At 35.6% G+C, this 27,524-nt stretch overlaps 1 protein-coding gene across 3 annotated transcripts in view; it reads left to right on the top strand.

Moving 5' to 3' along the window:
• Positions 1 to 218: 218 nt before the first annotated feature.
• col14a1a (collagen, type XIV, alpha 1a) overlaps positions 219 to 27,524 on the top strand; it is a 121,910-nt gene continuing 94,604 nt past the window's right edge. Inside the window, exons 1-5 of one of the 3 annotated variants that reach the window (XM_079445624.1) lie at positions 219 to 482; positions 1,839 to 1,960; positions 7,271 to 7,387; positions 13,677 to 13,820; positions 14,115 to 14,201. In XM_079445624.1, coding sequence (XP_079301750.1) covers positions 1,861 to 1,960; positions 7,271 to 7,387; positions 13,677 to 13,820; positions 14,115 to 14,201 — 448 coding nt within the window. In that variant the 5' untranslated portion in view covers positions 219 to 482; positions 1,839 to 1,860. Of the gene's footprint in view, positions 483 to 1,838; positions 1,961 to 7,270; positions 7,388 to 13,676; positions 13,821 to 14,111; positions 14,202 to 27,524 lie in introns of all 3 variants that reach the window. The other 2 variants (XM_079445623.1, XM_079445622.1) reach the window with 2 other exon arrangements.

Here is a 27,524-nt window from a genome sequence, read left to right as displayed (position 1 = left end):
TTGTTTAAAAAGTTCTTAAGATAATTCACGTTTAACTGTGACAGATATTACTGACAACAATTCTTTTCAAATTTCAAGCGCACACTGATGAACACGTTATGATTGTTCATTACAGTTGCACTGAAATGTAATAATAATGGCTTTTCTTCCCCGCGATGAACAGCCTACATGTAGGCAGGATCAAGTATTTGAGAAGGGCTCTTGATTGTCGTGAGATCATTCGTCGTCTGTCCAGTGGCTGCAATTGGTCGCATGAACGTTTTTTTCTCCCGGACTCGAGACTAAAGGATGAAATGAGGTGCAGAGCTGAAGAGCTGAGGGAATGGGCGAATAAAGACAGACGAAACACACACAAGGAGAGCGCTGTGAGCCATCCGACTAACGCTGCGGGAAGATACGCTACTAGTGAAGTCTGACCATCACAAGACAATTTGGATCACATTTAGATCAAGCGGATTTCATTGAAGCGAATGGTGTGAAAGGTAAGAAAGCTGTCGGATTTCATCTGTTAGGCTACATTCTCTACTCATTATCTGATATAACGTTTGTTAAAGCAACACTGTGAGAATTATTCAAGATATATGCGATATATTTTTGACTGTTTAGCCACTTTTCTTTGTATTGTTATGCATTTTCTTGAATTTATTTCAGTTAATGTATAATTTTGGAAAACCTTTTTTGTTAAATTTATTTCTTACACAATAAACTTAAAAGTGCGTTTAATTACATATATAACACACATTTTTATATATAGCCTATATATTTTTTTACTCGTAAAATATTTCCCCAACTGACGTAAATATATTTTTAACGTTCAATAACGTTACATAACGTTCAAATGTTCTTAGAAACTATTTTATTATAGTTTGTATAAATAAGTAGGCTTTCTATTATTATTATTATTGGTAGTATAATATTCTCTCTAACTGAGAGAGAGAGAGAGAGAGAGAGAGAGAATCATAGGGATGTCCCAGACACCACCAATGCTCAAAGAATTTACTTGATGTATCCTACATCTATTTTTAACTTGAGCGCGTTTCATCTTTACAGTCCTGTTGAGAATAGAAATGACGCCAAGGTGAGCGCTTGATGTTTATTTCAGGATTCATCATTCAGTAGCAGGTGAAACGGAGAGAGAGAGAGAGAGAGAGAGAGAGAGAGAGAGAGGGACAACGACAGACAAGCAAGTGAATTTAACCATGCATTGTGGGCTTGTTAAAAAAAGGCATCTCTTCTATTTTTGAGTGAAACGAAATGCTTGGAGCCTTGATAGCATGCTTTTTATCCCATTTTACAGAATAAAAAGCATGCTTTGGGATAAATTAATAGTGAAATGTTGATGGACAACCATGCCATCCAAACAAGCTTTAATTTAAACAATATTCCATTTAAAAAGGCATATCATGACAAACAACAACAATATATAGAGAGGGAGAGGGAGAGAAGAAGCAATGTGTCACAACAGCTAAGGAATACTGACTTATTGAACTACATAGTCTGCAGCTAACCAGCATAATCTCTTGACCCTAATTTAGACCACTCTTAAAGTTAAGTGGGGCTTGTCTTGAACAAGCCCGGACGGCTTCCTCTCTAAACACACGTCAGCCTTCTTATCCGACATGAATGACAGGAGCCGTAGTGGCCTGCTTGTTCTCAGGAACAACAATGGTCCTCAGGAAGCACTTCTCACTGGCTGTCCATCAAAACTCAACAAAGTCTTTACTGTTCTTGACCCGCAGAGACTTTCCCTCCTCCCTCTATGTGTTTCTGAAATCCCCCTGAGGCTACACAGCTTCAGTGAATTCCTCCACTCACTCGCTGCTTCTCTCCCTCCGTAGGTGCAGGGCAAGCATCACTCACATGGCTATAAGGATGCGGGTGTCGGGATCGAGGATTAAGCTGTGGTGTCCGCTTATCTCGCTGGCACTGATTCAGTTTTTCACCCCTGTTTCGGCTCAAGGTAATTGCTGTCTTCATGGTTCTGAATTGGTATTTGCTCTGGTTTATTGGCTTTTGTGTGGCTGTCTAAAATATGAAATGTTGTCCTAATCATTGAATGCATAATTTAGTCACAATGGCCGGGTTACATTTGAAATTGACCCTTAATGCACCTTCACATCTCCTAAGAGGACTCATTTTAGTATAATGTCTCTCAGTAAGAAAGTAAAAAGAGCTAAAGTGAGTCTTGAGGATTTTAGATGGGATAGAGATGTGGAAAAGCATTTAGTCTAACATCACAGGGGACCACAATGATAATATCCCTCAAGGCATCTTAAAGGCTTAATTGGTTGCTCTGCTTGGAAGGAGTTTCACATTCCTCTCAGGCCCTGGAGTGAAAGGTGGAGCCTAGATCATCATCTGGAGTGGGAGGTTCTTTTCTGAAGATAAAGTTTGAAATACTCTTTGAATTTTTTGCCTTCACTCTTCTTCCCAGACGAGTACTTGTGTGATGGGCATGTGTAGTCTTTAAATTTATGCCGTCTAGACAGGTTCTTTTCATCCCACAAATCACTGAAAGCTGTTGGTGTAATTTTAAACTGCTCAGTGCTGCAGCTGAATGAGAATAAACAAACCAAAGACTTTTAGCTAAAGGAATATTCTGGGTTTAATACAAGTTAAGATGAATCGACAGCACTTGCGGCATAATGTTGATTACCACGGAAATTAACTTTTGTCTTGTTGCTGCATTTAAACAAGCAAAAATCTGGGTTGTAATGAGGCACTTACAATGGAAGTGAATGGGGCCAATAGATAAACGTTAAAATACACGGTAACACTTTAGTATAGGGACCAATTCTCACTATTAACTAGTTGCTTATTAGCATTCCTATTATTATCATATTGGCTTTTTATTAGTACTTATAAAACATATTCTGCATGACCATAATCTACATCCCTAATCTAACCCAATACCTAAACTTAATTACTAGCTATTAATAAGCAGGAAATTAGGAGTTTATTTAGGCAAGATTCGTAGTTAATGGTTTGTTAATGGTGATAATTGGACCTTAAAATAAAGCACATTCTGTCTGAGTAGGTTGGGGTAGTTTTTTGAAGTAGGTTTAAATATGATTTGAATCTCATAACTAGCTTCATATGTATGGCTTTTTGGATATAGTAAACTTGCTCTGTAGCTCACCCGCTGCAAAGTACAGCGCTTAAAAAAGGATAGTTCACCCAAAAATGAAAATTCTGTCATTATTTACTCACCCTCAAGTAGTTCCAAACCTGTTTGAATTTCTTTGTTATGCCGAACACAAAGGAAGATATTTTGAAGAAAGTTTGTAACCAGGCTGTTTTGGGGCACCATTGACTTCCATAGTAGTAAAAAAAAAATACTATGGAAGTCAATGGTGCTCCAGAACTGCTCTGTTGCCCGCATTCTTCAGAATATCTTCCTTTGTGTTCAGCAGAACAAAGACATTCATACAGGTTTGGAACTACTACTTTGGAACTAAGAATTTTCATTTTTGGGTGAACTATCCCTTTAATAAAGAGCTGAAAGACTTGTATAAGCAAGCTAAAATGGCATGGTTGCTTCAGCAAATTTGTTTTATCTCATGTTTGATATTGGTTGGGTTTAGTGTAGGGTTTCATGTAAGTGGTATATTATTTTCAAAAGTGATAGAGCATTAACCTTTTAGTGCCACTGATATTTCATTTTTCCGAACTTCTGTGATACATAAAATGACCACTTTAATGTTCATCTGTTCTGGAGAAAACTGGATGTGGCTTTTAGTGCACATTTAGGACATTTCAATTTGAAAATGCGCAAAGCAAGCAAAAAATTATATGCTTCAAATTTCTGCTTTTATATCCTCCAAAAATTGGCCCCAAGTGCCTTGCCATTACATCAGTTTTTGCATTTTTTAAAGACAAAGGATGAGTTGAAATTACTATTTGTTGTAATTAAAACTATGCCACAAATGCTGTCATTTGAACTTAACTTAGCTTTTGAACCTGCCATATTCCTATAGAAAATATGTTTGTGGGTACTTGATGCGTTGGAGCAAAAATGATTGCATATGCTGACAATGCCCTGCTGAGACTGAATGGGCAGAAGCATTCAGTGATACAAAGCAGTATGATGAGACATTATGAAAGCATTTTGGAAGGGGCTGTATTGTGTGCGTGATGAAGTTGTGGAAAAATGAAACAAAAGCACTGAAGCTCAACCTTAAACGATCTGTCTGAAATCTTGTTAAAACTCTCAAAACAGTCAAACGCACAAAATAATTCACATTCACAGTTTTAACGTAATTGTTGTTTGGATCTACACAGGCAGTACATCTCATTACAAAACCTTTAACTAAGCAATTAGTCTAGATAATGTGTTTTTACACATTGGTGAGATGAGAAATGTAGGATTCCGGATTTTCATTTGGTCCTGCATAATTCTTGCTTCTCAGATCTGTGTAAATTTACATCACATCCAACAGACTTAAATGATCGTAAAGTGCAGAATGTTTCTGACTGCTCCTGCTAAGTAGGCATTAATATTTTAATTCCCTCAGCAGCGATTTTTGAGTTTGTAGAAAATAAACGTTCATAACAAGTGCGGAGCCCTCTGACAGGTGAGTAATTGGAAGCACGATGATAAAAGGATGCAGTGGATTTTTGAGTAAGAACTCTGTGAGTGTCTCCAAAAGGATGAAAGATAACCACATCAAAGGCCTGCGGATTTGTGGGTACGCGTTTCTAACATACAGACAGATATGGGACCTCCTGCTCGTATTTCTCTCGTTTCAAGTTACAAGTCAGCACTTGTCACCCTTAAACCACCATGGCCGTTGTTCCTTACCTCCCCCTCAATCTCTACAGGAGTCTATTTGGCACAAAACCTTTAATCACCAAGAGCCAGGAGACGTGGATACCTGGGTGTGCTAAGACAGTTTTCCAAGAAATATTCTATGAAACTGTCATGGTACTGCTTCCAGAAAGCTGTTGTTTTTTCATACCGATGAATGTATTATGTTCCTCTTCATTATTCATGGCTCGTGAGCAGAGTTTTAGCATTTCAACATTGTTGGAATTACTTTCTGAGTTGTGTTTCGCATACATTTTTCATTTCTGTCATGGTGTGCAGTACTGAGCTGGCACAACAACACGCTTTTCCCCTCTAAATTCGTACTAGCAGGGTGGTTACTTTATACGCAGATGATCTGTTGTGAAAAATGTTCCAAATTCTCTGGATGGCTGCATCTATATCAGTACTCATTTCATCCTACTCACATGAATGACTAAGGATTTTCACTGACACTTTCTATGAATAGAGTACAGTTTGGTGTTCCATAATTTTTTTCAAAGCTATAGAGGCACATATACTGTATATTTTTGTGAAGTATTAGATATAATAATTATTAGATAAGTTAGGTTTCTTAAGTGTTATTTTATATAGACAAGTTAACTTTGACTCTGTTTAGATTATTCTCTTTACTTTATTCAATAGCTTAATTAAAATCATAGAAAAAATATTATTTTAGACATAACTAATATGCAGTTCATTGTAGAAAGAAACTCTTAATTATATTTGTAATAAGTGATTCATACACAACCATTCAAAAAGTTGGGGTCGGTAAGTTTTTTGCATTTATTTGATTAAAAATACAGTAAAAACATATTGTGAAAATTAGTACATTTTTAACTAACTCTTTTCTGTTTTATTAATCCTGAAGTTTAATTTACTCCTGTGATCACAAAAAAATATTTTCTTTTGGCATTACTCCAGTTTCAGCCATCACATATTTCTTCAGAAATCATTCTAATATGCTGATTTGATGCTCAATAAATATTTTGTAGTATCATCATTGTTGAAAATGGTGCTAATTTCTGTGTAATTTTTGATTTTGATGCTTTTTTTCAAAATTATTTGATAAATGTAAAGTTCAAAAGAACAGCATTAATTTATTTTAATGCATCCTTGCTGAATAAAAAGTATTACTTAAAAAAAATGTACAAACTCCAACCTTTTGAATGGTAATGCACATACATTTCATACATTTAATAATTAATATTAGTGTTGAGTCATTTTAGCTGCTGTGCAAAACAAACTAATAAATAAATGTTGGACCATTTCTATAGCATGATGTAAAGGCAAGTAAATAATATAATTTATTTGCAAAAACATGTAATTTTATGTAATTTCTGGATGTACTCAACTATATATATATATATGGAAAATATAAGTTTATCAATAACCACTATTAAATTGAGAGCAGCTTCATTTAGGCTAATCTTTCAGCCCTTTCACTTGCTACCTTGTTACCTGCTGGGTAGATTCCACTTTCGAAGCACAGAAATGTGTTTCTATATACATTGGTTGATGGAACTGAATCGTAGTTCCCCAAAGACACATATTGGACAGAGTGTGGTGTGAGTGTCTATGAGAAGCGAGATGTTCACCCCACAGGAAACCCAGCAGTGTTCCGTTCCTCAGGTTGGTGCACCCAGATCAGTATTATGTCTTATCTCTGTCTCCTAAACGCCCTGTTTCCAGTAGTATTGACCTCTGGGTTTTATTTGTGCATATTTTCCTTTTCTGTTTGTGCCAACATGGTTTCTTCATATATACTTTACAGTATGTAGTACCTCGGTTTCTTTCTCTGAGCAGAACTACGGCATGCGAACAACATAAGAACAGAGAAACATTGATTAATCAATGTTTTATTACCCTACATGTGGGATGTGTGATGTTTGGGTGATTTCTCATAGATCTAACACACAACAACTGATTATGGGTCAGAGGGGTTTATTTACTTCAGTTGAAAAAAATGTTTAAGATTAAATGATGAAAGATGACCTCTAATCAGTTGTTTATGGCTGTAGACACTCATAAACTGAAGTAATATGCTTTGTTGAACTTTTTAAGACTTGTCTTTCTCTTCAACCTCACTGGTATTTAGGATGCTTTAGAAAATAGCAGAAAGCTACTTCTCTGACCTTTAAAAGTCACATTCTCTTCTCAATTACCGTCTTGTCATTTTTAATGAGACTGTAACTCTCTGTTCATTATTTTATGTGCATTATGTCGGATGGACAATTAAATAATAATAGTTAAATCACCTTACATTTCCTAATATTAAACATCTTACAGATTATTATAACCTTAAATTGGACATGGCTATAAACAAAAGAGCGAGAATATGACTTAAAACGTACCTTTCCTTAGATTTTTATCCAAGTACAATTTAAACTCTCTTCTGAAAAATATTTGAAAGATTTTGTCATCATTTGCACATTTTCAGTTTATAATTCCTTTCTTTCCTTGCAGTTCCAGCTCCAAGAAGACTTCGATTTAAAGTTCTGAGTGCAGGCAAGCTACTTGTCTCATGGAAGGAACCAAAAGGAGAATATGATGGCTACAAATTTATATATAATAGTGAAGCAGGTAAGAAGCAATGACAGTAAAACAGCGTTTTTATTTATTTATTTATTGTTTATGTGGTCAGTCAATATTAATAAATGTAGTGATACTATATTGTATGCAAACAGGTTTGCTTTCTGTTAAATCTGTTATTAATGAAATACAGTATCTGTTTTAGTCCTTTTCAGCTTTACTTTTGTCTTTAAATGCATTCAGATTTTCTTCACTTCCCTCTGTGAGCTTCGACAGGTGTATTTGTTAACCTTGCCAGATCTGAAGGACTCTTTGTTTCTTTACATATTTGACAATAGTCCTTGTCTGAAGCTTTGATACGGCTCCTGATAAGACATAAACAGCCAAGGTCACTCTCAGGTTTTATGTAAACCAGGTGCACTAGCCATCAGTTCTGTAAACTCCCCCCTTTGTTAAACAGTCACAACCCCTTTTTCTGGGGCAACAATAAGCCATGTCCAAACTCGTTGTTTCTTAGAGCACATTCCCGAGCTCTGTGTGTTTTAGGTCTGGGTCCATAGAATATATATTCATCAGCCAGTTGAGACATTCCCAACAGATGGGGAAAGCACTCGTTTCAATTATAGCAGCTCATTTGCTGTGTTCTTATGTGCAAAGTGGCATTAATGGGCATGATAATTCTCTCTATTGGCCAGAATTGAGGTATTAAAGTGATGGAACAGGGTTGGATGAGGACAGGTGATAGTTTGCATCAGAGCGGGTCAATGCGACTCTTTTGTGATTGAGGTGAAGAATGTCTGGCTGTGGTACCTGGTCAGAATCAAGGAGGTCAGATGGCAGTTACTGTCTGATTCAGCTGCTTGTAAATGTCCAATCTCACAACAACATTGGCGTCCTTAGAAAGGGCTGCAAACCGAAAATGGCAAAGCTCCTAAAATGAAACATATGACAACAAATGACTGTTTTAGTAGAAAAATTCCAGAAAATGTATTCAAAATTAATATGATGCTGACAAAGTTTATGCACTGATTTGCAGTGCAAATGCATTAATGTCAAATTGAAATATCTTAAAATATTTTTCTTTTATATGGTAACTATGGTAACTATGCTAACTGCAGGTAACTTTATAATTACTGCACCAATGTTCGAAGAGGCTGACAGCATAAAATCACCTCTCATTGCTAAAATGGAAGATAAGAAAGTTCAGTTCAAGTTTCAGTTCAAGTTGATTTGTATAGCGCTTTTTACGATACAAATCGTTGCAAAGCAGCTCTCTCGATTTATATATTGCAGAACCTTATATTTAACTTATGGCAAAATTTGGTAATTCTGTATGTTGTCTGAGCGTTGGCATCCTCTGAGGTCCTCTGAGGGGTTGGCATTATCTTTTCTCAGGTGTTCGGTCATCTCAGATCATTTAAGGGATGTTAATCCCATGGCAGAAACAGAGAAACAAATAAAGACATAATTAGCGTAGCTGCTGTTCCATCTAAGCAAAAATTATTTGTTCAACCCAAGCTAAAGAATAATAATAATGTACATTTGATCAGATATAACTGCAGTACAAGATTATAAGATGCATTATGTGAATGCTTGGCTAAAGAGATGTATCTTTAATCTAGATTTAAACAGATAGAGTGTGTCTGAACCCCGAACGTTATCAGGAAGGCTATTCCAGAGTTTGGGAGCCAAATGTGAAAAAGCTCTACCTCCTTTAGTGGACTTTGCTTTCCTGGTACTACCAAAAGTCCAGAGTTTTGCGACCTTAGGGAGTGGGTTGAAAATATTATTTTCAAAGGACAAGTTGCTGTCTAATATATATAACACCCAGATTTTTGACTTTAGAGGATGTAACAGTACATCCATCTAGTTGCAAATTGCAATCCAAGAGAAAGAATATTCAAATGATGCAACATGGTTTGCTTCCATCCAAAATGGAACCAAAAACTGCTATACATAACTAATAACTGTCAGAGGTTCAACCTAACTAGCTTTCAGTATCATCTCACTGCATCTTCAAACCTAAGGATAACAGGTAAAGAGAAACAAATCAAATTTAACATAAGTATTGATTAAATTAATGAAGGATCTCAATATAAGCGGAGCAGGCCATATATAGATGTACTAGAATGAAGGAATGGAGGATGGAGTTTCTCTAAACATTAATTATGTAGATATGCATGTGTAAATGTTTATAATGATTATAGTCTGCATTTGTTCCATTGATTTACTATATTGACAATTGTTGTGTTATTGATCGGAAAGATTATATTGTGTCATTAATTACTGCGCCTTTAAACCTGCTGCAGTCTTTATAGGTTTGATCAATATTAATTTACATATCGTCCTCTCTGAAAAATTCCCTCATGGACTGCGACTGAATATAAGTTATATGAACTTAGGTGGGTGATTTAGCTGTTAATTTGTTCCAACTTGATGCTGTAATTCTAGTAAACAATTGTATTTGCTTCATATAAATATCACTTTGTGGTCTTAAGAATATTTTTTGCTTGTTTGAAGAAAATGCTGTGTTAATTATGCTTCCCAAACAAAACTGACAATGTTAAACTAGCCAGTAATTGCTTAATTTAATTTTGTTTAATTATTTGTATTCATTTATACAACAAACACAGAAAATGCAGAAAATGCATTTTTATTGACATATTGCCATTAACAACCAGTCTGAAAATAGAATAGTTTTACAAACTAAAAGTGTGTGTATATATCGTACATAGCGGTTCCCGGTTCATTTTCAAATAGCTAACAGCACAATGAAAGTGCAACAAAAAAAGTAACATCTTTAAGTTATTCGCTTACTGAGTGAGTCTGTTTCAAAGAGCTAACTAATGAGGCCGTTTCGTGAATATTTTTGATTGACTCTTCAAAAGAACCATTCATAAGAGTAATTTTTCAACAATCGGACATCTCAGCTTGTGCTGTTCTTGTGCAGGAAAGACTGATGTGCACCCTAGTGAGATGATATCACACAAAACCACATTCAGACTCACACAAAGTGCCCTTAGCCACAAGAAAATGAGAGAGAGAGAGATGTGAGATGTTGAAGGGTAGGAGAGAGACATTTTTCAAGGTGCTTAATCACTCTTGAAAAGGTATATTCTGGCTCATGGCATCTACGGTACTTTCCTTGCTTTAGAAGTTACATGTTTTCCCCTTGAGCACAAACAAAATAAACACGCAAGTTTTTCCGTTTTAGTAATAGATGTGGTCAAATATGAAAACAGAGCAAGTTATCAAATTTTGCATTGGGATTAAGCACAAATTGATTTGGCATCTATTTTTAGATGTAACTATAGACTATTTTTCCCTAAAAAGCCCTTTGCTCCGCTCTTTTTAAAATCAAAGAGGGAAGGGAGATATTCGTATGCAACAAAGCAATTCTGTCCTTTGGTCTTGTTTAAACAAATGAGAATTGGAGTGCTTTGATGTTGTCGTGAGAACTGGTGACAGTTTGCTGTCTGCAGCAATCTTCTTTTACTTTTCTATGAAGCGTGATGTGCAAAGTCATCAGCAAACTGTGGTTCTCCAGTTCTGACTTCCCCTGCTCTGAGTCTAACCCCAATCATGCTCCCACTGCTGCTGAATAAGCAACTTCCACTCCCCTTCAATTGATCTCTCGGCAAGCCACGAGGATTTTAATCAGGATCATTGGTCAGGGATCTGAATTGCATGGGCAGGCTTCTTCATCACATTGAGGGACTGTGATATGAGTATGCCCCTGTTCAGGCATGACTGATTCAAACGCAATAAATTTTGCCTGCACTTTTTAGTTCATCACTATGCTTTTTTGGTCTCTTTTATTTTATTTTTAAAGGCCAGATCTTTAAAGGGATACTCCATGCAAAAAATGAAGGTTCTCTCATAATTTACTCCCTTATGCTGTTCCAGGTATATATAACTTTCTTCTGTGGAACCCTCAAAGCTGATGCTTCAAAAACCACACAAAACAAACACAACGGTAATCCACACAACACCAGTTTGATGAACCAATGTCTTCTGAAGCTAAATGATTGATTTGCTTTTTTATCAGACATTGATTCACTTTTTAAAAAGTGGTTTAAAAAGTCAAAAATATGAGTGATTTTCTCTCTCACACCTATCATTTTGCTTCAGAAAACAATGATTCATCACCTGGGGTCATATGGATTACAGTCATGTTCGTTTTGTGTGGTTTTTGAAGCATCAACTTTGAGGTTTTCACTCAATCGCAGTATATGGGCTCACGGAGATTGACTATTTTCCTAAAATTCTCTGTCTGTGTTCATTTGACAAAAGAAAATCATATACATCTGAGTCAGCATGAGAGTAAGCAAATGATGAGAGAATTTTTGGGTGGAGTATCCTTCACCAAATTGTCATTCCTGCTCCAAAATTAGCAAAAGCAAACATTTTTTTGAAGTCATAATCCCAGACTTTGTCACCAGACAGGGATGTCATGAAGCAAGAGAGATGAGTTTGTGGCCAAGACCTTTTTAGAACAGACTATTTGTCACTGTCAATTCTGCAAACAAACTTCACGAAGTTGTTTGCTGTGCAACGGCCATAAAGCATCCACCCACAGATTGTATTTGGATGATAACTTGGCATCACAACTTGTCAGACCAGTGCCTCTGACATTCCTCCTCTGGCTCAGAGCAAAGCTACTTTGGACAGATTGCTTATTAGGCTGTTTTGGACATTATGTGTTTGCTTTTGCATTAGAGAACTTGGATCAGTTTGGAAGTCTGGTCTTTTAGATGTCTGAGGGACAGATTTTGGGATGCCCATTTTTATGTCTGTTAGTCTGTGTCTGTCTATTCTGTAATCATGAATATGCTTATTATTATTAATTCATCAAGAAGTGTCAGTGTTTTTAAAATCATTAATGGAAAGTCTATCTATCGACAACTTTGTTAACCAGACAAGACTTTTCACCAAGCAAATTCTCAGAACAAATTCTTTTAAAGGAAGTTCACAGAGAGAACTGTCTCTTTCTTTCCTTTGCAGAATTAATGCTGAAACATCAACTTTGTATGAATAATCGAAATTGTTGAAGGTTGGTAGGTTGAAGATTTGGCCTAGTAACACACGGAGGACTTTGACTGCCACTTAAAAAGAATGTAATATCAATATTTTAATTAAAAGATAAAACATTAAATGAATACTTTTTTTTTCAAATTGTGAAATAAATATATTTGTACATAATTTATATTAAAATTGTGGTTATAATAATTAATTAATTGATAATTGAATCATTTAAATGACATTGTTATAGATATTCAAAAGTGCTTTTCACTATCATTTTGCAAAGTACCTGTCTTTATTCATATATAACGTTAAAAATATGTCATTAAACAGTTGACACATGAGAGCAACCAATGAACTTTCAGCTATTTTATTTACATTTGAATTTATTCCTAAATTCCATTTCAAATGTTGCTTTTCAAATGAGCTCTACACTACCAGTCAAGAGTTTTTGAACAGTAAGATTTTTCATGTTTTTTAAAGAAGTCTCTTCTTCTCACCAAGTCTGCATTTTTTTGATCCAAAGTACAGCAAAAACAGTACAATTTTGAAATATTTTTATGACTTAAAATAACTGTTTTCTATTTTAATATATTTTAAAATGTAATTTATTCCTGTAATTTCAAAACAGAATTTTTAGCATCAGCACTCCAGTCATATAATTCTTCAGAAATCATTCTAATATTCTGATTTGGTGCTCAAAAAAACCTTTATTATTATTATTGTTGAAAAGAGCTGAGTATAATTTTTTCAGGTTTTGTGGATGAATAGAAAATTGAGAAAAACAGCCTTTATCTGCAATAGAAATCTTATTAAATAGACATTCACTTTTGATAAATTTAAAGCATCCTTGCTTAATAAAAGTATTAATTTCTACAAACCCCCCCCCCTCCAAAAATTTTGCTTTAATCACAGAAATAAATTACATTTTAAAATATACTCGAATAGAAAGCAGTTATTTTAAATAGTTTTACACAATTTTACTCCTTTTGCTGTATTTTGGATCAAATAAATGCAGGCTTGGTGAGCAGAAGAGTATTCTTTAAAAAACAATAAAAGTCTTACTGTTCAAAAGGTTTTGACTGTGTATAGATATGAAGTGATTTATTTATTTATTATTTTTCATGACTTTATTCAACAGTAGCATTATCACTAAGAGCATTATTCCCTTCTGACATTGCATCTAAAGAAATGCTTGGCATTGGCAGTCAGACAATAAAGAACAGGCTTTGATAGGTTTCTGAGTAGAAATAGGCATACGAGACAGTGCATACTAACCATCCTCTCTGTGATTTCTCTGATTTGTGTCTGATGACAGGTGGGGAAACAACCGAGTTGCAAATTGCAAGGGGAGAGAATAAAGCAATAATAAAGGATTTTAATCCCAGAAAGGAGTATTCAGTCAAGGTTATAGCTGTGAGTGGAATCTTGCACAGCCGAGCACTTCAGGGAAAATATACTGGTACGAAATACCTTGTTTCTTTGAAGCAATCCCGCTGAAACGGATTGCAACTGAAAATAATGTGTTTGATTTGTAGTCTCCTGTGAGTTTCAAGAAAACAATAAAAAAAAAATGAGTGCCTTGAAAATAACAGCATCAGTTTTACATAATAACCCTGTGTATACAAATATACAGGGCTTGCATGTTTAAGAAAAAAATATTCATATACTGATATTAAAAATATTATATATTTAGTTAAAGTTATACACATGTAGAGTATTTTGGACTTTTTAATTCCTCATGTCTTTTCAGCAGAAGTCCAGAGCAGTGATGGAGACACCACTCAACCTCAAAGACTGAAAGAACCTGGACCTGTGGATGAGGGCAATGAGATCTCAGGAGGTAAAGCCAAAGTTTAGCCTCCCCAGATGTTTTTATTGATCAGACTTTGCTCTTTCACAGCTTAGGAGCCTTAAAATGATAGTTCAAAATTACCCCATGATTTACTCACCCTCAAGCCATCCTAGGTGTATATGACTTCCTTCTTACAGATGAATACAGTTGAGATATATTTAAAAAAATGTCTTGGCTCTTCCAAACGTTATAACGAATGGATTTTAAATATGGATATTTTTCTTACACAAACGCATCACTTTGCTTCAGAAGGCCTTTATTAACCCCCCAGAGCCGTGTGGAGTACTCTTACTAAGGATAGATGCACTTTTTTAGGCTTCAAAATCTCGACCCTCATTCACTGCCATTATAAAGTTTGGAAGAGCCAGGACATTTTTTAATATAAATCCGACTGTATTCATCTAAAAGAAGAAAGTCATAAACACCTAGGATAGCTTGAGGGTGAGTAAACCATGGGGTAATTTTCATTTCTGAGTGAACTATCCCTTTAATTGAGTTCTCAGGATTTTTCTTTTTAAGTATCAACATTTCAGATTTAGGAGAAATGAACATGAAGCAATTATTTCAAACAATTATCGACAATCCGTTTGCATAAGAAAATATAACTGTTTTATGAAATGCTCATTTTGTTTTAATTCATAGGATTTGATTTGTATGAAAACATGTTATTTTTAGAAAAAACTAAGCATTAAGATCCACCCCTGAACCTGACTGTGAGTGGGACATAAGCAGATTGAATGAGATCGTACAAGTTCCGTGAAATTTGCCTCTAAATTGCTAAAAAATAAAATGGCTATGAATTTTGCCGAATAGTGTATTGGTAAAACTTCTGAAATTTATAGCTTCAGATTCATTTCTTTCTAGCCTTGAGAGAATTTGTTGGGAAATATTTAAGTTCATATTAAAATCTCAAATTTTGCCAAACTTTGGTATCTTGGGACACACTTTGTGAATGTGACGTTGAAGCTCTTGAGAAAACATGAGACTCTTTTTCTCAGGAGAAAACTTATGCAATACATGAATAATCTCCATTCACTCATTTCAGAGACAACTGAGATATTAAAGACAAATCTCTTGTGGTTTTTCATTTCTATCGGCTCTTCTCTTGTGGGTATTCCTTTTCAAATTCACTTTTGCTTTTGTCTTTCACTTTATAACATTATAAGCTATATAAATTTCTCCATAGGTTCTTCTGAGACTTATTATTACTGTTTTTCCAGTGAGAGCTGTCCTCCTGTCAAGATATTTCATCCGCGCCACTGTCAATGATGTATAAGAACTGAAACTGGCTGAAGTTGCAGGGGGCATCTCTCTGTAGATCCCATCATCGCCGGTTTTTATGTCACTGGCATACTTGACAAAATGAGCATGTTCAGGAAGTCAAAGTCAAAGATGATGTTCCAGTCTAAAAGTTTCTGCTGATGTCTCTGAGGGCCAGACCTTAGTATCTCAGCCCGGTCCAATATCACAGCAATTTGCTACAATTCTGAGGGCATTAGTGTACACAAAGGAATATATGCTGGAGTTTTGACCAGAAAGCTATGTTACAAAGTACAGATGAAACCGAGGAGGTTGAATGCGAGGGTAAGGTTTCTGAGCTGGTTGACTGTGCAAGAGACGTGTCTCCAGCCCTTCTCGGTAGGCTTTTTGCTCAGCTCAAAAGAGAGATTCGGCTTTGTTTAGCCGTGAACATTGATGTTTAGTGGGTGTAAAAACAGCCCAGGCTGCTTGGAGGCTGAAATGTGCTCTCAAGTGAAGCATTTAACTCGGGTCCCTCTGTAAGAAGCTTTTGTGCTACGTGGTCTTGCATCTGTTGTTCGGAGTCTTTAATTTAGGACACCTCTGTGTACTTGCCAAGTGGCAGAGGTTTGAAATTGGTATGGCTCTCACAGACCTTAGCTGTCCTGTTTTCCTCTTCAGACTGCTGTCAGAGTTGGCAGGATTTGGCAGACGGACTCCAAGTGGGTGGTGGTGCTCTGATTCTGTTCAGTTCTGTTAAGAATGACTGCACGCTTTGATTATGACTGAGCACTAATTTGATTCTCTGCTTAAGATCTCATTAGTGCAGAATAACAATGAGATAATATTTCAAAGCGAGAACTTGATGATGGGAATTGCCACAAGAGGGTTATCGCTGGCACAAGACATATTCAGACAGATAGATTATGTCCTGCTGCCCGTATCTGTGTGTGTGCTGGTGGGATGGGATGGTGGGCTATCACAAAATCAGACTCTTCTTTGATGTGCCATCCCTGGGAATGTGTCCAAGCAGGCAGAGTGAAAGTAAATGGTTATCTGAGGATCTGTGCCATCAGTGTGGGCTGTGAAATGGCACTTTGAGCTCAACAAAAAGGTCAGATTTTTATATCTCTTCCCAATCCTCTTATTCACAAATGAGCGTTTCCAGAAGCAAATTGAAAGGTGGCATAAACACAAAGCTGTTGCTTTTTATCTTCTCACCAAACAGGTCTTTATGGGATGTCTGTAATTGTGATTCATGCTCAACATCTGTGGGTATATATGAGACGAAGAAAAAAAATTGTAGCTGGCTGTGCAAATTACTATTTTGCAGTCAAATGAACAAACAAACACTTAAATGGCAAGCAGTAATTCTGATATATAGCTAATGCACATTTCCTAGCTTTTCAGAAAATCAGTTGCTGCTAATTTATATTCATGAGCCTTGAATCATTTTTTGTTTTTGTCAGAAGAACCCAAACTTTTTACTTTTTTTAAAGAGAAATTAATACAGCAGGTATGCACTATTCAGATCAAATTAACAAAAATTTCCACAAAAATAATAAGCACTAAACATTAACAACAAGAAATGTTTCTTGAGCACCAAATCAGCATATTAGAATATTTTTTAAGGATCATGTGACACTGAAGACTAAAGTAATGGCTGCTGAAATTCTGCTTCCCACCACATAAAATATGTATTTTAAATATATTGAAATAGAAAACAGATATTAAAATGTAATAATATTTCACAGTATTATAGTTTTTACTGTATTTTTGTTTAAAAAATGCAGCTTTGGTAAACATAAGAAGCATAAGATTAATTTTTGGCCTTTCGGTAGGACAGTTGTAGAGAGAACAGGAAGTAAAGTGGGAGAGAGACGGAGGTGGGATCAGGAAGGATCTTGAGCCAGGACTCAAACTCGTGATGCCCGAAGCGCAACCGCACCACATCTCAGAGTCATTTTTATCACTCAGAGTCTCATTCACATCAGTCTTTCAATGCAGAAACATGGTTTAAGTACAAAAAAAAAATCGAGAATGATTTGTTCATTTGAAAGATTCAGTCAAAAACATTGATCGAACATGATTATTTAATGAGAAAGATATTCAGGATGCAACTTCCGCTGTCTGAGCATGATAGTCTTTGTCTGGGCTCGCTGGAAAAGGCGGTGGGGGTCAACGGTCACATCTGTTTCACACAAACCCCCTTCTCCCATCCTCCCTGATAATAGTGTGGGAAGAAAGGCCTGATAATGGTCTTTTCTGACCTTTTTTGTCACAAGGCAGGGCACTGGAGTAAGGTGAGAAGGCTGTTATTTAGGAATTCAGTACCTGGAGCCACTGTAATCTACAGAGAGATGATATCACTCCCTGAGAGAACCCAAGGTGACTGCATGGGGGACGCTTTTCTTCACCTCAAATGACCCTTTTTCTAATCAAAATCGGCCTCACCTGATGGTAATTTTAATGTGAGATTTTTTTCGCAGAGGGAGGCGCTTTTAATAAGTGATCATTGGTGTAGAACATTATTCTTGGAGGTGCTGTAAAAGGTGCAAAGATGGCTGTCCTTTAAAGCGCTCCGCTGCCCTGCATTAGGGTGTGCGACGCACTGGGAATGCTAACAATGTCTATTTTGGCTCCGGTCTCAGGTGGCAGGTTGCTGAGGTAGGCAGTGATAAGGACAACGTTCTGGAGCTTCCTCACAAGGAGGAAGGAGCTCCAGGACTTTTTCTGAAGGAGACTTTCGGAGTGTGACGTCTTATCAGGCCCCGCGGCCCGCTGGTGGAGGGAGCCGATAGGCAGAGCGTTAGGCTGCGATGAAGCAGCACGTCAAATCGCAGATAGGCCACTTTTTCGGTGTGTCAGCTGAACTACGTCTTAAAATTTGAATGCTGTACACATCTGCCTGGAAATGTGTTTAGGAATACTTCTATATGAATAGAATGCATTAAAATTACATGTCATACCAATTCATTTAATATTTAATCACTGATTTGTGTATTCTTCGGTAAGGCTGTCAAACACGCACAGCTTGATTTACACAAGTAGGATGTTTCTGGATCTAATACCTGTTGTTGTTCCTGGAACAACACTGCTATGAATAGCCTACCCTATCCGTACTACTTTAACACAGCCAGTGATTGGTTGTTAATCAGGCAATCGATGAATATTGATCAAGGACGCGGTCAAACACAGTCACAGTGGTTTCTACAGTAGTAGTAAATAAGGGGCTGTGTTTAAACACATATTAGTTAAGATACTATTTTTATAAGTCATTATTGTATTTAACAAATAATTTAATTATTTTTAAATAATTATATTTAATAATAATAATAATAACTATTATTATTATTATTGGGAATCATTAAATTTTACTAATTCAATTTTGTAATTTTTATGATATCGGTTGTAATTCCTCTTAAAAATTAGATTAATACGATTATAATTAATACAATTCTTTTATTACTTTTGAGGATAAAAAATATTTACTATAATTTGGATAATAAATACACTTTTGATCTGATCAAGGCTAAACAAACAAACAAAAAATAATATTTAATTCATTCATTTTTATAATATACTACTGACAAAACAGCCAAAATATATGTTGTCATATGAAGAATCAATTTGTATCTACACTGGTTTAATCCTTAAATTAATTCAGTAAAGCTCTTAATGTCTTAAATTCACAAAAAATAAGATTAATTTGTTCAGAAGTCATTTAAATGCTGTATGGTTTGGATTCATTAAAAAGAACCTGCTCACAAGAGTTGTTTGTTTAAGAATCTGTACAATTTTGATTTACCAAAAAAAAACAAAAAAACAGATTCAAATATGTCCTTTGTCTGGCAATCTGGCTGCACTAGTCACAATGAATGGTTTTGATTCACTAAAAAGAACCTATTCAAAAGAGTAATTAGTTAGAGAGTCTGACTAGATTGATGTACGTTTAAGAATCTGTATAATTTTGATTCACTAAACGAACAGATTCAAATAAGTATGTTTGGGAATTTTACTTCTGTTACATGTTGATCTGTTTTAGTTTAGTTTTCTATGTCTCCGTCATCCTACCTAGTTTGTTTCCATGGTTATTAGTCAATTAGCTCCACATCTGTTTCTGTTTCTCCTTGATTGTTCAGTATTTAAAGCCTGTGTTCTCCCCTGTTCCTTTGTCTGCTATTATTTTGGATTTGTTTGGTTGTGCCAAGTTCCTTCTGTGGATTATTAAACCCATAAGACTGTACTGGTCATACAATATGGATTTGATTCTCTGAAGATAACCTACACCAAAGAGTCATTCATTTAAGAATCTGCATGGTATTGATTCACGCGATTCATTTATTTGTGAACCTGACTTCAGTACCTGCACTGTATGTTTTTGTTTCACTAAAAATAAATCACTCAAAGTGTCATTTGTTGATAAATCAACCTAGACTGATGTATATTTCACACTGTAGATTCAGTAGCTGTGTTGCATTGCCACTAAATAATAATGCAGGAAAATTCCATTTGCATGAACCATTTTATTGTTATTATAATTTTTTAAAAATTTCTAGTAATATAATGTGCCTCAAACACAATCACCTAGTACACTAGAACTATTTCTCTGTTTAAAATTCCAGCCTTATCACTCGTTCTGCGCTGCAGCCGTGCCCTCTTAATCTTCTGCTGATTAAGTGAGTATATGTGGAATCTGTTTGTGATTAATTTGTAGTAGTACTGGTGTAATCACGTCAGCCATATTGCAAGAGAGACCGCTGATCTTTGCCATGCCAGATGTGAAACCAAAGGCCATTACAGCCGCTTAGTACCACACAGCTGCCCGTCTGGCCTTTCGCGCATACTAAGCAAACAAACTCTTGATGGGCCAGCTGTTTATTAAGGCCTGATTGAATTTTTCATAACTACAGTACTAGATCAGGCAGTCCACAAAAGACCTTTTCTAGCCATTAGGCAGAATCAGCGTAAGTGAGGGATAAACTGCTGTTGACTTCATTTCAATAGTGCTGTTTCGGTTATGGCCGTCTGGGGACCGAGAGTTTGGATTAAACAGAAGCTGTTAAGCGATTTCTTTCCCCTCTAATCTGGTCCCTTGTCTGCGAATTTTGGTTTCTGTGACCCCTGTTTGTTTATTACTCTCCGTTACCACAAGCTTTTGTGTTACTGTAGGTGTTCCAACAGGAAGTAAAGGTAAATTACATCCTCCACGCATGAGACTATTGCAGAGGGATGTCCTGGTTCATGCCTGATTTAATATCCCTTCCTGTAATTAAGAAAGAGGGCAGCTCAGGGCCAGTGAGGCACTGATGTAATCATCAAGAGATGGTATGATGCCTGGAGAGCAGTATATTTAATCTATGTGTGTGTGCAAATCTGCATTTGCTGCATGGGGTCTCAGCTACTAGCTTTCATTGAGCAATTTTGGGATGAAGAGTTGCCGTTTATATTGGACGTTTCACATTGTCTTTGTTTCTCTTCAAACACGGAGTGAGAAGATGTAGAGCAGATCCGACAGCTGCATTGTCAGCGGTACATGATTGTGTCATTCTGGTGATGAGGTTACTGATGTGAGAATTTATTGCTTAGGACATATCTTTTTTTTTTTGTAGTATGTGCCAATTGGAAGTGCCTGTGTTAATGCATGTAAAAATATATACATTTTATAATCAGTGTTTTGTCTTATTTTTCAGTAAAAAAAGTGTATTTTTTTCTTACCCCATTAGCTTATTTAATTTTTTACATTTATGCTGAAATAAACTGTAAACATAATTTGTGTTAAATAATAATAATAATAATAATTTATTTGTATTATCAGTTATGTATATATAATTTTATATAATATATAATAATATAATTTATTAATTCATTTATTTTATACTTATTATATATTCAGTAAGGATGCAATAAATTGATGCATTAAATTGAAGGTAATAATATTACAAAAATCTGTCAAATAAATTCTGCTCTTTTAAACTTTATAGTCATCAAAGAATCCTGAAAAACAGTTTCCAAAAAAAGTATTTAGCAGCACAGTGTTTTCAACATTGATTACAAAAAGAAATGTTTCTTGAGCACCAAATTAGCATATGTGACCATGGACCACAAAACCAGTCATAAGGGTCAATTTTTCGAAATTGAGATTTCTACATCATCTGAGAAGCTGAATAAATGCGCTTTCCATTGATGTATGATTTGTTAGGATAGGACAATATTTGGCTGAGATACAACTGTTTGAAAATCTGGAATCTGAGCCTTTAAAGATGTCCAAATGAAGTCCTTAGCAATGCATATTATTAATCAAAATTATATCTATCTATATCTATCATAAAATATCTATCTATCTATCTATCTACTGGAAACCCTGCTGTCTTTGTCTCTCTGTGTCTCCTGACCATCTCTGTTCTATTTTGTTTAATTTTCTTTTACTTTCATTTCTTTCATTTTGCTCAAGTCAACATCCCCATTCACCTCTCACCTTGCATGTGTCCTGCAGGACGTCTGCTGTGCGCTAATGAAAGTCTCAGCTCAGGTGTGTGGTGGGTATTTACAACACAGTGCTCTAGTGAGCCCACTGGGGGAAATCAGTAATAATCCTGCGGGGCATAACTCTGAATATATGTGTGGAGCTTGTCCTCTGCACAAGCACATTAAGCATCTGGGAGTATGATGCGTTGGTCCCTCTCCGTGAATTCATACGCCTGGGAGGAGAGCTTGGCAGCGATTCAAGGTCATTAAGATTTTAAATCTTGGATGAAATTTTCTTTAGAGAACAATCCAACATTATAATAAAAAGAAATTTGTGTTGAAACACAGCAAAAAATGATGGTCTTAATCAGCTTTTTTTCTTGGTTTCCAGTAAAAATATGTAAAAGTCCTTAAAATAAGATTTATGTGAGAACCAAAATTTCTTTATTTCTTTTAAATGTATCTATGTAGTAAATTTTTTAACATAAATCAAAATTTAATAACATTTACACCATTGTTATTTTTTTAATTCAGTGTATTATTATATTATGTTTTCTCTGCAGTGCTGTTATTGTTAACCAGAACTATTACAATTATTTTCGATAATTGAAATAAAGCTAAAATAAAGTAGAACTGAATTAGAAATGTTGCTTTGGTAACTAACTAAAATGAGCAAAAAATGATATACTAAAAAAGTCAAACAAACTGAAATAAAAGTAAATTAAAGCTAAATAATAATATTTAAAAAATGAATAATGTTAAAAGCACATCATAAAATGACTCAAACTTGAACTAAAATTAAAATAATAAAAAAACAAAAATATAAAAAAGGAATTCAAAACATTAATAAATAAAATAACAGTACATAAATAATACTAAAATAATTGTTTTTGATTGTTCAAAAACAAGTCCTAACTTCTTATGCATTGTTTCTTTTTACTAAAAGTTTTTTGTAGATTTTTTTATTGAAAAACAACACAAAAAAGAATTACTTTTTGATTAAGAAATAGTTTTTGCAACATACTTTTTGCTGTCAGATTGAAGCTGACTTGTATCTTTTCAAAGAGCACAAATTCTCATTATATTTGAATGGATATAGTGCCCAAAATGGGGGCAACCCCACAAACGGCTGTTTAAAGCTGTGTTGGGCGGCTAATGGATGACTCAATAAAGAGTTCTCCTCTGACACCCAGCCCATATAAAGTGCCAGTGCTGGAGGCCTGAGGGAGGGCACAACACGAGGGCAAACTGATATTTTCATAACATCTGTCAAACCGTTGGGAGGAAGCACACTCAGTCTCTAAAACGTATCGCCACGTTAATCTAGAGTGTTATCATTTATTTAGGCCCTGCCCTCCTTCAGGATTTAGTAGTGCCTCTGGTCATTTTTTCCAAGGACTGTTTTATGATGATGCACATAGAGTTTTGGTGTGGTGTGGGTTGGTTTGACTGGCAATTGATGAAACACTGAGTTGGTTAAAAGTGGCTCTTGTGGGATAGCGATCCTCTCACCTGCACATGAGAAGAGGGTCAGAGATCAGATCGCACTGAAGCTAAATGAACATGAAAAGTAGTTCACTCATTACTGCAGAGGACATTGAGGTGGGCTTTGTTTCTCATCCACATTCTCTCCCTCTCTGGCAAAAATTCCCCATGCTCACATTTCAAAGTCTTGCGCTAAATGCTAAAGTACGACATCTCTCAAAGCTGTTGCTGCTTTTAGACTGCACCCTGTCTGGCCTATAGCTTAATGAAAATGAGTGCTAATTAACCCCTACGAGGATCGCCCATAATGGCTGTTGGGGAAGTGCCAGTAAAATTGATATCTGGGATGACTGCAACATGATGATGTAATGGGGTACAAGTAATGGATAATGTACAGTCAGATGGTCATTATAACAAAACGACCCCCAACAGGGCAATCAAGACCTCAACATGAAGTAGCAGGGTTTATGCAGGTCTTAAAAAGGTCTTAAAAAGTTCACAAAAGTAATTCACATTTTCAGCAATTATGAGCAGAAAGTCTTAAATTCATGAAGTCATTAAACGTTGCATACATGCAACTGAACATATGAAGTTTGTTTTCTGAGAATTGGAATGAAATTAAATGAATGGTTACACTTTAGTATAGGGAGCAATTCTAACTATTAACTAGATGCTTATTAGCATGCATATTGCCAGCATATTGGCTGTTTATTAGTACTTATAACGCATATATACTCTGTATGACCATATTTTAGATTCTTTTATCTGACCCAATACCTAAACTTAACAACTACCTCTCTAACTACTAATAAGCAGCAAATTAGGAGTTTATTGGGGCAAAATAATTAATATAATATAATATAAAAAAGTAAAAATAATAAATAGTTAGTTAATAGCGAGAACTGGTCCCCAAACTAAAGTGAGAACAAATGAATTTATGCTTTAAACAAAACAAAACAAATATCTGTCAATGGGGTAATAACCCCCCCCCCCCCCCCCCTATGAATTAAGTAGATTTTTCTAAGCGCACAGGCAGACATTTGTTCCTATTTTAACTACAAACAACTCAATCAATTTCTCATAAAATAAGGCTTTTTAACTTTTTTTGTTTTGCTTCTCAAGTAAATGTATCTTGAGTTAAGAATCTTTAGACATTTCCACTGGAAAATAAGATAAAAATATACAATAAAACATCCCTTTTGCAGAGTGAACAGAAGGTAGAGTAATAGTTTCAGTATAGAAATTCTGTAAAATGAATGAAAAGTAATGGAGAGCTGTTGAATTTTGTATTTTCAAACTCTGAAGCATTGCTAATACAATAAATTTACATTTAGAGACATACTGACAGTGTCCCATTAAATTTATTCCTTAATTGCTATTTACAAAAAACTAAGGTCTTAAAAAGTCCTAACTTTACTTTCATAAACATATCTTCATGAGTAGACAAATATTGTATTATCCTGAAGGGGTTAAGTTTGCTCTGATGACCAGCTGAGGGTATATTGTCCATCTTATTTGAGAGCTGCCTACCAAATAGATAGATATGAGACATTAGACAAGCACATAGGCGCTAAAGCCCCCCGTCTTATATTTCAGCCGCTGTAAAAATCTGATTAACTTAGCTGTCAGTACTCTTATAAATCTGACTATGTGACTTTCTTCAAATTGCTGCAGTGAGTTATCTGAGGTGATTCCCCTCTATATTCTCCCCTTACCAGTAGTCAAAAAACTTCAAAGATCGTTACATTAAGTATTACCCATTCCTCACACTGGCGGACCCAGTAGTTAACATAGAGTGGCAATATTCAGATCACTGCCTTGCGCACAGCTGTCACACACTCCATCCGAAGATTGCAAATTCTTTTCATTCTAGTAAAATACAATACAATGCAACCAAATACAGCACCATTACTGATAAACACTTTTTTGAAAAACTTAAAAAGTTGTCAGTTGAGCAAGATTCAAACTTACAACATCTTGCACTTAAAAGGATAGTTCACAAAAAAAAAAAAAAATGAAACTGTCATCATTTACTCACCCTCATTTTGTTCAAAACCTGTATGACTTACTTTCCTCAGTGGAAAGCAAATAAATGGTAAAAGTCAATGGAGTCCAAACAAGAGTTGACTTTCACTGTGTGAACAAACGAAAACAAGACAAAAAAAAAAAAAAAAACTGAAAGGAAAAGAAACAATATAAAACAAGAATAAACTACACAAAACAAATCAGAACAAAAAACAAAACAAAACACATAAAACACGACAAAACCCTGAAGAATACAAAAATAAAACACTTAACTAACAATAAAAAATTGACCAGTCAGAATGAAGTATTTCGAAAGCTATGTAATAAAGCAATTTAGGCCCCAGATTCCAACATTTACAGAAAAAAAGCTGTCACAGATGGTACCTTTTCAAAAGGTGCACCATTGTACCAAATTTATAAGGGTGCATACTGGTATACCTTAAAGGTACGTATTAGTACCTAAATGGTACATATTAGTATCTTGAAAGTGTACCACCCCAGTGACACATCACTTGAAGGCAGTTTGCCTGCTTAGTGTTAAACCAGAGAAAGTTTACTACTTTGCACTTGAATTATGTACAGTTTAGAGTCACTGGGTGTCTTATAATGTTTGTAAATGGTGAGTTTGAAGTTATTTATTGAAAAATCGGAACATGATACAGTCTGAAGTATTGATTATCTGTCTACATGGGCGTTATACCCAAGAGAGGCTCATTGCATGTACCTTTTGTCTGAAATAAACTTCTAGAAGTTATAAAAGTTCTGTTGACCATCGATCTCAGCATGTGATGCAACTATCTTCGGCGAGCTTTGACAAGCTGAGACAGGCTCTCTTCGTAGCCATGATTACCCAAACTCTGTAGGCTTCTGTTTTATATTTATTTGTACCTATAACATCACTTCTCCTCGTGTGAGAGCCCTGTTAGCAGATGCTGTATATAGTGTGTTGCTGAAGGGCAGTTTGGAAATTAGCGGTGACATGTTCAAAGTGTCTAGAGGCCTTTCGGTCTGTACCTCTTCCCACGCAAACCCCAGACGGAGTGTAAAACAATCCCTCCAGTCCAGACACAGCCCAAAGCCTGCGCTTCAGTAAAAATGCTGCTGTTTTGAGAATAACAGAGGCATCCAAAAAAATTAAATAAATATCAGACAGAATTACAACACAGTCAATTTCATTCCCAGATAAATGGAGGCCCCATAATAAATCATCTTCATGTCTGGGAGAAATGGTCATTTGAAAACAAAAATGAGCTTGTAAAGAAGCCGTGGACTGCAAACCATATTAATGATTGAAATTCCTTTACTTTAAAGGACTGAATCCTTTGAAATTGTATGGAAGATATTAGTTTGGACAGCATTATTTGGCCGTTCTCAGAAGGAGGCTTAGAGGCATCTGATGATTTTTACATGACAGTGAACTCAACAATACGATTGGTCAGTAATTAGGAATTCTGTCTGTGATTGGTCAGAAATCGAGCATGCATTCTTAGACGTGATGCACTTAAATGAACCAGTTAAATAATATGCAAAACAAAGCATGTAGGCTGTTTAGTGTGCAGACCGAGCGTGTTTGGTCTGGAGCTGCCTGACCTCTTTAGCGCTGAATGAGAATGAGAATCTTACAAGAGTGCTATGAGAATGAAAATAGTAATCATCACTGTTTCCAGTTGGTCTGCCTGGAGGAATCTAGACGTGGGCTGCATCAACGCTCCCACACGTCAACATCACAAATGCTCTTCTCCACTCTCATAACTCCGTTCCACGCTGTAGGTTTGTGTCTGCTAGGGGTGCTGAAACCGAGGGGCCCCAGGTCTGCGTTCCTCCACTTTTAGCCCACTCAACCAAAGTTAGTTGGCTGAAATTAAAATATGCACCTTTGCTGACTTGCATTACAAGCATATTTCTGATACAAGATATGGATTGCTGTAGTTTTGGGTGCAATTAATATTTCTTCGCAAACAAATGCACATTTACGTAGAGAGATGATCAATAAAAGTGACATTGATCATTTTAATGTGATATTATACATTTTATTTGTAATAGCTCGATCATTATTTCTAGTAAGTTGATGTTAAATCGTAGACATTTCAATTT

Source organism: Barbus barbus, assembly GCF_936440315.1.
Source record: "Barbus barbus genome assembly, chromosome: 21".
In the NCBI taxonomy this organism is placed as follows: Eukaryota; Metazoa; Chordata; class Actinopteri; order Cypriniformes; family Cyprinidae; genus Barbus; species Barbus barbus.
Note: the sequence above shows the minus strand (reverse complement) of the source record. Positions and strands in the feature narration are given on the sequence as shown.